Source organism: Sphaeramia orbicularis, unplaced genomic scaffold (genome assembly GCF_902148855.1).
Source record: "Sphaeramia orbicularis unplaced genomic scaffold, fSphaOr1.1, whole genome shotgun sequence".
Classification (NCBI taxonomy): Eukaryota; Metazoa; Chordata; class Actinopteri; order Kurtiformes; family Apogonidae; genus Sphaeramia; species Sphaeramia orbicularis.
In genome coordinates this window covers 614,885-627,483 of record NW_021941442.1, presented here as the reverse complement: position 1 = coordinate 627,483, position 12,599 = coordinate 614,885, and the positions used below count along the sequence as shown (strand labels likewise).

The following is a 12,599-nucleotide window of genomic DNA, read 5'->3' as shown; positions in this document are numbered from 1 at the left end:
AGAATTTCATGTGATTTTTTTGCACTAAGACAAAGACAAACATTTGAAGTTGTCATTATTTACAGATATAATGTCATATTATTATAGTTAATAGTGCATTTACATATATGAGTCTGAACAAACATTATTATTATACTTAATAGTGCATATATGAGTCCTTTTTAGGTTTCATTTTATATTGATTATATCTTCATATCTTGTTTTCAGTGATACTTAAATGTTTTAAACAGTTTTATAAAATACAGTTCTTAAGCTAAAAAAATGAGCCTATTTGATAAATGACAGATGAAACTTTAACATGTGACACTGATGTTGACTTTGGCTGGACCTGGATCTGGACCTGGACCTGGACCTGGACCTGATGTTGTGTACTTGTGGATGGTGTTTTTCAGGTGATCTGAGCCGAGCTGAGCTCATGATGATGACCATCGCTGATGTCATCAAACAGCTGGTGGAAGCTCACGAAGAGGGAAAAGACATCAACCTGAATAAGTACGGAACTGTTTATATAGAACTGTCTGTGTGGAACTGTTTATATGGAACTGTTTGTGTGGAACTGTTTATATGGAACTGTTTACATGGAACTGTCTGTGTGGAACTGTTTATATGGAACTGTCTATGTGGAACTGTTTATATGGAACTGTCTGTATGGAACTGTTTATATGGAACTGTCTGTGTGGAACTGTTTATATGGAACTGTCTGTGTGGAACTGTTATATGGAACTGTTTATATGGAACTGCCTGTGTGGAACTGTTTATATGGAACTGTCTGTGTCAAACTGTCTTTGTGGAACTGTTTATATGGAACTGTCTGTGTGGAACTGTTTATATGGAACTGTCTGTGTGGAACTGTTTATATGGAACTGTCTGTGTGGAACTGTTTATATGGAACTGTCTGTGTGGAACTGTTATATGGAACTGTTTATATGGAACTGCCTGTGTGGAACTGTTTATATGGAACTGTCTGTGTCAAACTGTCTGTGTGGAACTGTTTATATGGAACTGTTTATGTGGAACCGTCTGTGTGGAACTGTTTATATGGAACTGCCTGTGTGGAACTGTTTATATGGAACTGTCTGTGTCAAACTGTCTGTGTGGAACTGTTTATATGGAACTGTTTATGTGGAACCGTCTGTATGGAACTGTCTGTGTGGAACTGTTTATATGGAACTGTCTGTGTGGAACTGTTTATGTGGAACCGTGTATGTGGAACTGTTATATGGAACTGTCTGTGTGGAACTGTTTATATGGAGCTGCCTGTGTGGAACTGTTTATATGGAACTGTCTGTGTGGAACTGTTTATATGGAAGTGCCTGTGTGGAACTGTTTATATGGAACTGTCTGTGTGGAACTGTTTATATGGAACTGTCTGTGTGGAACTGTTTATATGGAACTGTTTACATGGAACTGTCTGTGTGGAACTGTTTATATGGAACTGTCTGTGTGGAACTGTTTATATGGAACTGTTTATATGGAACTGTCTGTGTGGAACTGTTTATATGGAACTGTTTATATACAACTGTCTGTGTGGAACTGTTTATATGGAACTGTCTGTGTGGAACTGTTATATGGAACTGTTTATATGGAACTGCCTGTGTGGAACTGTTTATATGGAACTGTCTGTGTCAAACTGTCTGTGTGGAACTGTTTATATGGAACTGTTTATGTGGAACCATCTGTGTGGAACTGTCTGTGTGGAACTGTTTATATGGAACTGTCTGTGTGGAACTGTTTATGTGGAACCGTGTATGTGGAACTGTTATAGGGAACTGTCTGTGTGGAACTGTTTACATGGAGCTGCCTGTGTGGAACTGTTTATATGGAACTGTCTGTGTGGAACTGTTTATATGGAAGTGCCTGTGTGGAACTGTTTATATGGAACTGTCTGTGTGGAACTATTTATATGGAACTGTCTGTGTCAACCTGTCTGTGTGGAACTGTTTATATGGAACTGTTTATGTGGAACCGTCTGTGTGGAACTGTCTGTGTGGAACTGTCTGTGTGGAACTGTTTATATGGAACTGCCTGTGTGGAACTGTTTATATGGAACTGTCTGTGTCAAACTGTCTGTGTGGAACTGTTTATATGGAACTGTTTATGTGGAACCGTCTGTGTGCAACTGTCTGTGTGGAACTGTTTATATGGAACTGCCTGTGTGGAACTGTTTATATGGATATGTTTATGTGGAACCGTCTGTGTGGAACTGTTTATATGGAACTGTCTGTGTGGAACTGTTTATGTGGAACCGTGTATGTGGAACTGTTATATGGAACTGTCTGTGTGGAACTGTTTATATGGAGCTGCCTGTGTGGAACTGTTTATATGGAGCTGCCTGTGTGGAACTGTTTATATGGAACTGTCTGTTTGGAACTGTTTATATGGAAGTGCCTGTGTGGAACTGTTTATATGGAACTGTCTGTGTGGAACTGTTTATATGGAACTGTCTGTGTGGAACTGTTTATATGGAACTGTCTGTGTGGAACTGTTTATATGGAACTGTCTGTGTCGAACTGTCTGTGGAACTGTTTATATGGAACTGTCTGTGTGGAACTGTTTATATGGAGCTGCCTGTGTGGAACTGTTTATATGGAACTGTCTGTGTGGAACTGTTTATATGGAACTGTCTGTGTGGAACTGTTTATATGGAACTGTCTGTGTCGAACTGTCTGTGTGGAACTGTTTATATGGAACTGTCTGTGTGGAACTGTTTATATGGAACTGTCTGTGTGGAACTGTTTATATGGAACTGTCTGTGTCGAACTGTCTGTGTGGAACTGTTTATATGGAACTGTTTATATGGAACTGTCTGTGTGGAACTGTAAGGTCTTTGGATGACGGTCAGACTGTGGAACTGCAGGTCTTTAACCCTTTGGGGGTCGGTGTAATATCTGACCTGTATTCTGCATGTTTGGCTTTTCATCCACACAGTCTGTATTTTTCAGATCCATGCAGTCGGTTTCCATCCTTTGTCTGAACTTCCTTGTTTTCTTCTCCTCTTGTTTCCATCAGAGTGAAGACTCAGACTTCAGCTAAGTATGGCCTGGAAGCCCAGCCTCGTCTGGTGGACATCATCGCCGCAGTTCCTCCACAGTACCGCCGAGCGCTGGTCCCCAAACTGAAGGCCAAACCCATACGAACGGCCAGCGGGGTAAGGAGGCCTCAAAAAAAAAAGAAAAAGAAGGACACCACACAGTCTGTTCAGCTGATTAACACTGGACCACCACACAGTCTGTTCAGCTGATTAACACTGGACCACCACACAGTCTGTTCAGCTGATTAACACCACACTCTGATCGAACACTGATAGAGCAAACAAATAAAACACAAATAAAGACAAATATGAAATAAAACTAACAACAAATGTTAATAATAGTGTTAACAATAGTGATAATAATAGTGTTAATAATAGTTATAATAATAGTGTTAATAATAGTGATAATAATAGTGATAATAATGGTTTTAATTATAGTGTTAATAATAGTGAAAATAATAGCGTTAATAATATTGATAATAATAGTGTTAATACTAGTGTTAATAAAAGTGATAATAATAGTGTTAATAATAGTGATAATAATAGTGTTAATAATAGTGATAGTAATAGTGTTAATAATGATAATAATAGTGTTAATAATAGTGATAATAATAGCGTTAATAATAGTGTTAATACTAGTGTTAATAATAGTGATAATAATAGTGTTAATAAGAGTGTTACTAATAGTGATAATAGTGTTAATAATAGTGATGATAATAATAGTGTTAATAATATTGATGATAATAATAGTGATAATAATAGTTTTAATAATAGTGTTAATAATAGTGTTAATAATAATGATAATAATAGTGATAGTAATAGTGTTAATGATAATAATAGTGTTAATAATAGTGATGATAATAATAGCGTTAATAATAGTGTTAATACTAGTGTTAATAATAGGGATAATAGTGTTAATAAGAGTGTTACTAATAGTGATAATAGTGTTAATAATAGTGATGATAATAAAAGTGTTAATAATATTGATAATAATAGTGATAATAATAGTTTTAATAATAGTGTTAATAATATTGTTAATAATAGTGATAATAATGGTTTTAATTATAGTGTTAATAATAGTGATAATAATAGTGTTAATAATAGTGATATTAATAGTTTTAATAATAGTGTTAATAATAGTGATAATAAAAGTGTTAATAATAGTGATAATAATAGTAATAGTAATAGTGTTAATAATGATAATAATAGTGTTAATAATAGTGATAATAATAATAGCGTTAATAATAGTGTTAATACTAGTGTTAATAATAGTGATAATAATAGTGTTAATACTAGTGTTAATAAAAGTGATGATAATAGTGATTATAATAGTGTTAATAATAGTGTTAATACTAGTGATGATAATACTAGTGATAATACTAGTGTTAATAATAGTGTTAATACTAGTGCTAATACTAGTGTTAATAATAGTGATAATAATAGTGTTAATAATAGTGATAATACTAGTGTTAATAATAGTGATAATAATAGTGTTAATGCTAGTGTTAATACTAGTGTTAATAATAGTGATGATAATAATAGTGATAATAATAGTGTTAATAATAGTGTTAATACTAGTGTTAATGAGAGTGTTAATAATAGTGTTAATACTAGTGTTAATAATAGTGTTAATAATCGTGATAATAATAGTGTTAACAATAGTGATAATAATAGTGTTAATAATAGTTATAATAATAGTGTTAATAATAGTGATAATAATGGTTTTAATTATAGTGTTAATAATAGTGAAAATAATAGCGTTAATAATATTGATAATAATAGTGTTAATACTAGTGTTAATAAAAGTGATAATAATAGTGTTAATAATAGTGATAATAATAGTGTTAATAATAGTGATAGTAATAGTGTTAATAATGATAATAATAGTGTTAATAATAGTGATAAGAATAGCGTTAATAATAGTGTTAATACTAGTGTTAATAATAGTGATAATAATAGTGTTAATAAGAGTGTTACTAATAGTGATAATAGTGTTAATAATATTGATAATAGTGATAATAATAGTTTTAATAATAGTGTTAATAATAATGATAATAATAGTGATAGTAATAGTGTTAATGATAATAATAGTGTTAATAATAGTGATGATAATAATAGCGTTAATAATAGTGTTAATACTAGTGTTAATAATAGGGATAATAGTGTTAATAAGAGTGTTACTAATAGTGATAATAGTGTTAATAATAGTGATGATAATAAAAGTGTTAATAATATTGATAATAATAGTGATAATAATAGTTTTAATAATAGTTTTAATAATATTGTTAATAATAGTGATAATAATGGTTTTAATTATAGTGTTAATAATAGTGTTAATAATAGTGATATTAATAGTTTTAATAATAGTGTTAATAATAGTGATAATAAAAGTGTTAATAATAGTGATAATAATAGTAATAGTAATAGTGTTAATAATGATAATAATAGTGTTAATAATAGTGATAATAATAATAGCGTTAATAATAGTGTTAATACTAGTGTTAATAATAGTGATAATAATAGTGTTAATAAGAGTGTTACTAATAGTGATAATAATAGTGTTAATACTAGTGTTAATAATAGTGATAATAATAGTGTTAATACTAGTGTTAATAAAAGTGATGATAATAATAGTGATTATAATAGTGTTAATACTAGTGATGATAATACTAGTGATAATACTAGTGTTAATAATAGTGATAATAATAGTGTTAATACTAGTGCTAATACTAGTGTTAATAATAGTGATAATAATAGTGTTAATAATAGTGATAATACTAGTGTTAATAATAGTGATAATAATAGTGTTAATGCTAGTGTTAATACTAGTGTTAATAATAGTGATAATAATAGTGTTAATAATAGGGATAATACTAGTGTTAATAATAGTGATGATAATAATAGTGATAATACTAGTGTTAATAATAGTGTTAATACTAGTGTTAATGAGAGTGTTAATAATAGTGTTAATACTAGTGTTAATAATAGTGTTAATACTAGTGTTAATAATAGTGATAATAATAGTGTTAATAATAGTGATAATACTAGTGTTTATAACAGTGATAATAATAGTGTTAATGCTAGTGATAATAATAGTGTTAATAATAGTTTTAATAATAGGGATAATACTAGTGTTAATAATAGTGATAATAATAGTGTTAATACTAGTGCTAATACTAGTGTTAATAATAGTGATAATAATAGTGATAATACTAGTGTTAATAACAGTGATAATAATAGTTTTAATGCTAGTGTTAATAATAGTGATAATAATAGTGTTAATAATAGTTTTAATAATAGGGATAATACTAGTGTTAATAATAGTGATAATAATAGTGTTAATACTAGAGCTAATACTAGTGTTAATAATAGTGATAATAATATTCTTAATAATAGTGTTAATAATAGTGATAATACTAGTGTTAATAACAGTGATAATAATAGTGTTAATGCTAGTGTTAATAATGTGATAATAATAGTGTTAATAATAGTATTGATAATAGGGATAATACTAGTGTTAATAATAGTGATAATAATAGTGTTAATAATAGTGATAATACTAGTGTTAATAACAGTGATAATAATAGTGTTAATGCTAGTGTTAATAATAGTGATAATAATAGTGTTAATAATAGTTTTAATAATAGGGATAATACTAGTGTTAATAATAGTGATAATAATAGTGTTAATAATAGTGATAATACTAGTGTTAATAACAGTGATAATAATAGTGTTAATGCTAGTGTTAATAATAGTGATAATAATAGTGTTATTAAAATTGTTTTAATAATAGGGATAATACTAGTGTTAATAATAGTGATGATAATAATAGTGATAATAATAGTGTTAATAATAATGATAGTAATAGTGTTAATAATAATGTTAATAATAGTGTTAATACTAGTGTGGTATTTATATGACTATAGAATTCTAATTAAATGTCATTAATGTATTGACTTTGAGGTTACTCATGGGGTGATCTGGTGTTTGTGTTGGTGGGGGTGGGTGGGGGTGGGGTGGGGGGTTACTGAGGGCAGTTGTGTGCTCTGACATAGAATGTGTGTTTGTGTTTGGGCTAATGACCTTCAGTCTGGTCTTCTGTTGATGTCATTATACTTTTCTTTATTACCTCTGCCAAGGAGGTTCTGTTTTTGCCAGGGTTTGTCTGTTTGTTTGTTTGTTTGTTTGTTTGTTTGTTTGTTTGTTTGTTTGTTTGTTTGTCTGTCTGTCTGTTTGTCTGTCCGTTAGTGTGCAACATAACTCAAAAAGTTATGGACAGATGTGGATGAAATTTTCAGGGTTTGTTGGAAATGGGTTAAGGAAGAAATGATTAAATTTTGGTGGTGATCGGGGGTGGGGGGGCCCACGGGGGGGGCCACTGATCAGCCTTGGTGGAAGTCTGCGCTCTCCGAGTGCTTCTAGTTTCTTTTGTTCAGATCAGGTCTAGTTTTTAGACGTACATCCAGCAGGTACGTCTAAAAACTAGACCTGGTCTGAACAGTTGTGTTCTGTTGTGTATTCGTGTTGTTGTTCAGATTGCAGTTGTCGCTGTCATGTGCAAACCTCATCGATGTCCACACATCAGCTTCACAGGAAACATCTGTGTGTAAGTATGAGCTGCAGGTCCACACACACACACACACACACACACACACACCAGTATATAAAACCTGTGTGTGTTCTGTAGATACTGTCCTGGAGGTCCAGACTCTGACTTTGAATACTCCACACAGTCCTATACTGGATATGAGGTAAGGAATTAGACTGGGTATACTGGATACACTGGGTATACTGACCACTGTCATGTGTGGTCCTAAATCTGACCCGGACCACTGTCATGTGTGGTCCTAAATCTGACCCGGACCACTGTCATATGTGGTCCTAAATCTGACCCGGACCACTGTCGTGTGGTCCTAAATCTGACCCAGTTGTTTGGTTGTGGTTGGACGTCTGTGTCCTCCATGTCCATGGTTCTGATGTGTGTCTCTTTGTCTCCGTGGTCCTAGCCCACATCCATGAGAGCCATCCGGGCCCGGTATGACCCGTACCTTCAGACCAGACACCGGGTGGAACAGGTCAGTGGACTCTTTGAACACTGTGTCCAGGCCTCACTGTGTCCTCCTCAGACACCAACACATGTGTGTCCTCTGGAGTGGACAAGAGGTTCACAGCTTTACTTCAAAACACAAAATTACATACTAAATCTTGAATTAAGAAAAAAAAAAAAAAAAACGCTTAAAATTAGAAAAAAAAATCTTGAATTAAGCAAAACAAAATCTTCAATTAAGTAAAAAAAAATCTTGAATTAAGACAAAAAATCCCTTGAATGTAGCAGAAAATCTTGAATTAAGCAAAGAATCTTAAATTAAGCAAAAAAATCTTGAATTAAGAAAAAAAAATCTTGAATCAAGCCAAAAAAAATCCCTTGAATTAAGCAAAAATTCTTCAATTGAGCAAAAAATCTTCAATTAAGCAAAAATCTTCAATGAAGTAAAAAAAATATTTAATTAAGTCAAAAAAAAATCTTGAATTACGTCAAAAAAAAATCTTGAATTAAGTCAAAAAAATCTTGAATTAAGCCAAAAAAAAGAAATCTTGAATTAAATTTAAAAAATCTTTAATTAAGCAAAAATCTTCATTTAAGTAAAAAACATCTTCAATTAGGCCAAAAAAAATCTTGAGTTAAGTAAAAAAAAAAAAATCTTGAATTAAGCAAAAAAAAAAAAAAAAATCTTGAATTAAGTAAAAAAAAAAAATCTTGAATTAAGTAAAAAAAAAAAAGCTTGAATGAACAACTTCAAACGAGGGCTGATACACAGCCCTTGTGTCTGTTTGTGTTTGTCCCAAATGAACCAATGCCGTGTGTCTTGTGTTTGATTGACAGCTGAAGCAGCTGGGACACAGTGTGGATAAGGTGGAGTTCATCGTGATGGGCGGGACTTTCATGGCTCTGCCTGAGGACTACAGGGACTATTTTATCCGGAACCTGCACGACGCCCTGTCCGGACACACGTCCAACAGCGTGGACGAGGCCGTCAGGTGAGAACACACGTGGACAGACTGCTGATGTTCTGGCTTTAGTGTGCGTTTGGATCTGCTTTATCCTCCTCAGACCCAGCGGGGGGTTTTCTGTCCACATTTGTGGACCAGAGTTTCACAACTATATACAAAAAAAACAAAAGAAAACTGTCCACCACAAAGGACATTCCATCTAAATTGTAGAAACTGCATCTGAAAAAACTGTTGCATCATTATGTTTCCAATGTAGGCACTGATTGAATAAAAAGAACCAAAAAAAGCTGGTAGTGTGCAGACGTTACCTGAGTCTGAGGAGGTGAAATGGTTCATGATAATGTAAAGCGTCTGTTCTTAGTCTGGGGTTCAGTTCTGTGTGTATTTGGACGCTAATAGTTCAGACAGTTTGAATTTGAACTAAACTATCTGTACGTTCATCTGGACACAAATCCATTGGATTTACACAACCTGTTGGAATTTCTGATTCATTAGTTACATTTTATAACTACTGACGACATTTGCACAGATCAATTTTGTTCATTTTTTCATTATTTTGCTCGATTTTTGTTCGGTTTTGTTCATTTTTTTCATTATTTTGTTCAATTTTCATTTGTTTTCTTTCATTTGAATTCCTTCTTCATTAGTTGCGTCTCTAACTGGTTCCGTCTCCTCAGTTGTTCATATCAGGTCCAGACTTCAGTCCAACATTTCTCCAGTATTTCTCCATAATTGTTTGTCGTCATCAGCGGTTGGAGTCCAGACTGTGAATGTGTCCAGACTTGGAGCCGTTCCCTAAAGCAGGGCTGTCAAACTCACCTTATCAGTTGGTATCCTGCTATTTTTTCTTCTATTTGACTGGTCCGGCCCACTTGATATAAAATATTCATCTGTCTGTGAACCTGAACTGAACTCAGTTGGACAGATGTGTTCCGGTGCTTTGGCTGGAGCTTCTGTGAACAGACTTCATTTGTGTGCGTGCGCTCGTTGGGTTCTTCATTCCGACAGTTGTTGTGTGTTGGCCCACATTTGGACACATGCACCACAGTGTCCAGCAGAGGGAGCTCTAGTACTGGACTGTGGCTGGACCAGTCCACAGGGCTTCTAGGATATGACATGGATTCTGGATTTGTGTTCTTACACAAACGTCAGAACATCGTTAATAATAATAATGATAATAATAATAATAATAATAATAATAATAATAATAATATTGGTTTGCTATAGTGCTTTTCTAAGTATTCACAGACACTTTACAATAAACAGCCAAAGGATGAACACACATCAAATGGGTGTGTAATTCAACATGTGAAGGGCTGAGTTTTTGTCATTATCTTGCTCGATTTTTCTTCGTTTTTGTTCATTTCATTCTTTTTTTTTTTTGCTTAATTTTTTTCAGTTTTCTCAATTTTTTTCATTATTTTGCTCAGTCTTTGTTCGGTTTTGTTCATTTTTGTCATTTTATTAAATTTTTGTTCAGTTCTTTTCTTTTTTTTTTTCATTATTTTGCTCGGTTTTTGTTCAGTTTTGTTCATTTTTGTCATTTTACTCGATTTTTGTTCAGTTTTTTAAATTTTTTTTCTTTATTTTGCTGGATTTTTGTTCGGTTTTGTTCATTTTTGTCATTATTTTGCCTGATTTTGTTTATATTTTTGCTCGAGTTTTGTTCAGTTTTGTTCATTATTTTGCTCGATTTTCATAGGGTTTTGTTAATTTCTTTGTGTATTTGGACTCTAATAATTCAGACAGTTTGAATTTGAACCCTCCAGCTGATGATCAACTATCTGTACATTCATTTGGACACAAATCCAGTGGATTTACACAACCTGTTGGAATTCCCACTGAATTAGTTCCGTCTATAACTAATTCCGTCTCCACATTAGTTCTGAGTTTCCACCTTTACGTTCTCTATTATTTATAGTGTAGTTTGTAAATGTGTTGTGACCTGGGTCCACCCCTGGACCTTTAACTCCTGTAGGATCTGCTGTGTCCACAGCGTCCACAGATTACAGTGCTAAATGGAGCCGTTGTGAACCCAGCAGGTCAATAAATAAATACTGGAGTGCAGACTCTTCACTTTCACGCATTGATTTGTGACTTCAGTGAGTTTAGGCGTATCTGAATGGAACTGGGCACAGGCTGAGTAATAAATATATGACACAGAAGACACTTTACAGATGAGTCTGAAAAAAAGTCACAGTCAGAGAAGCGGCCGTTTGTTGACCACATCATCCAGGTGATCGGACTGAATAATGGCTCTAGAGTCCAGTCCAGGAGCTTTGTTTATTTGTCAGGAGGGTTCAGTCTGATAAAGGCGAAAGCAGAGGAGTTTGGACATCTAATACAGGACAGGGTTCTAAACTCCTGTTCTGTCAGGTTCCATATTCAGTCTGATCTGATCTGCAGTGGACCCAACCAGTCAAATAAGAACAGAAGAACCCAGAAAGAATGACAACTGCACATTTATGTCTGTGTTTGAGTGAAAAAAAAACAAAACATTATATTATGAAGATACTTTTATAATTCAAGATTTTTTGGCTAAATTTAAGATTTTTTGCTAAATTTAAGATTTTTTTTTGCTTAATTCAACATTTTTCCCTGAATTCAAGCTATTTATTTTTGTTTTGCTTAATTCAATTCAAGACTGTGGAATTTTTGACTTTGCAAAAACATCCCATGGGCTTTAGACATTTCAGGTTGGTCATATTTGTTCAGGTTATTCACATTTTATTATTGCAGGATAATTTGGAAATGTCAGTATTTCCATAATTTAATGTTATTTTTTGCACTAAAACAAAGAGAAACATTTGAAGTTGTTAATTGAAGATTTTTTGCTTAATTCAAGATTTTTTGCTAAATTTAGGATTTTTTTTGGCTTAATTCAAGAATTTTTTTTTTTTTTTTTTGCTTAATTCAAGATTTTTTATTTATTTTTTTATTTTTGTTTGCTTAATTCAAGATTAATTTTTGCTTAATTCAAGATTTTATTTTACTTAATTGAAGATTTTGTTTTTGCTTAATTCGACATTTTTTCCTTAATTCAAGCTAATTTATTTATTTATTTATTTATTTGCTTAATTCAATTCAAGACTGTGGAATTTTTGACTTTGCAAAAACATCCCACATCCTTTTTTTTTTTTTACTTCATTCAAAATTTTTTTTGCCTAATTCAAGATTTTTTTGGCTTGTTTTTTTTCTTTTAATTATAATTTTATTTATTTCAGTTAATGAAAATGTTTTTACAGTTGTAGTTTTGGTCATTTGGTTAGTTTTTGTTTACGATAATAACCTTGGTGTGTATGCTCAGATGCTTAGACCGGGGTAAATGTGGCTGACGCAGAGTGGTTTAAGGGGGGGGCACGTGGGTGTGCTGCCCCCCCCCGTCCCCGTATGCTCCTGTATCTGTTTTTTTATAATCCTGCGTGGCGGTATGACGCTCACGTCTGCTTCTCAGCGTGCTCATCCAGCTCTGATCTGATGGCCTCAGCACGACTCCTGCAGATAATCACCTCAGATAATAGAGTTTTTATTGATTCATTTCATCCACGCTGATCAC

The 12,599-nt window shown here is 32.7% G+C and overlaps 1 protein-coding gene across 1 annotated transcript in view; it reads left to right on the top strand.

The window, feature by feature from the left end:
- Nucleotides 1-12,599, top strand: part of elp3 (elongator acetyltransferase complex subunit 3) — a 49,325-nt gene that overhangs the window by 5,499 nt on the left and 31,227 nt on the right. Inside the window, exons 2-7 of the mRNA XM_030129390.1 lie at nucleotides 393-492; nucleotides 3,010-3,148; nucleotides 7,567-7,637; nucleotides 7,719-7,782; nucleotides 8,038-8,106; nucleotides 8,916-9,070. Coding sequence (XP_029985250.1) covers nucleotides 393-492; nucleotides 3,010-3,148; nucleotides 7,567-7,637; nucleotides 7,719-7,782; nucleotides 8,038-8,106; nucleotides 8,916-9,070 — 598 coding nt within the window. The remainder of the gene's footprint in view (nucleotides 1-392; nucleotides 493-3,009; nucleotides 3,149-7,566; nucleotides 7,638-7,718; nucleotides 7,783-8,037; nucleotides 8,107-8,915; nucleotides 9,071-12,599) is intronic.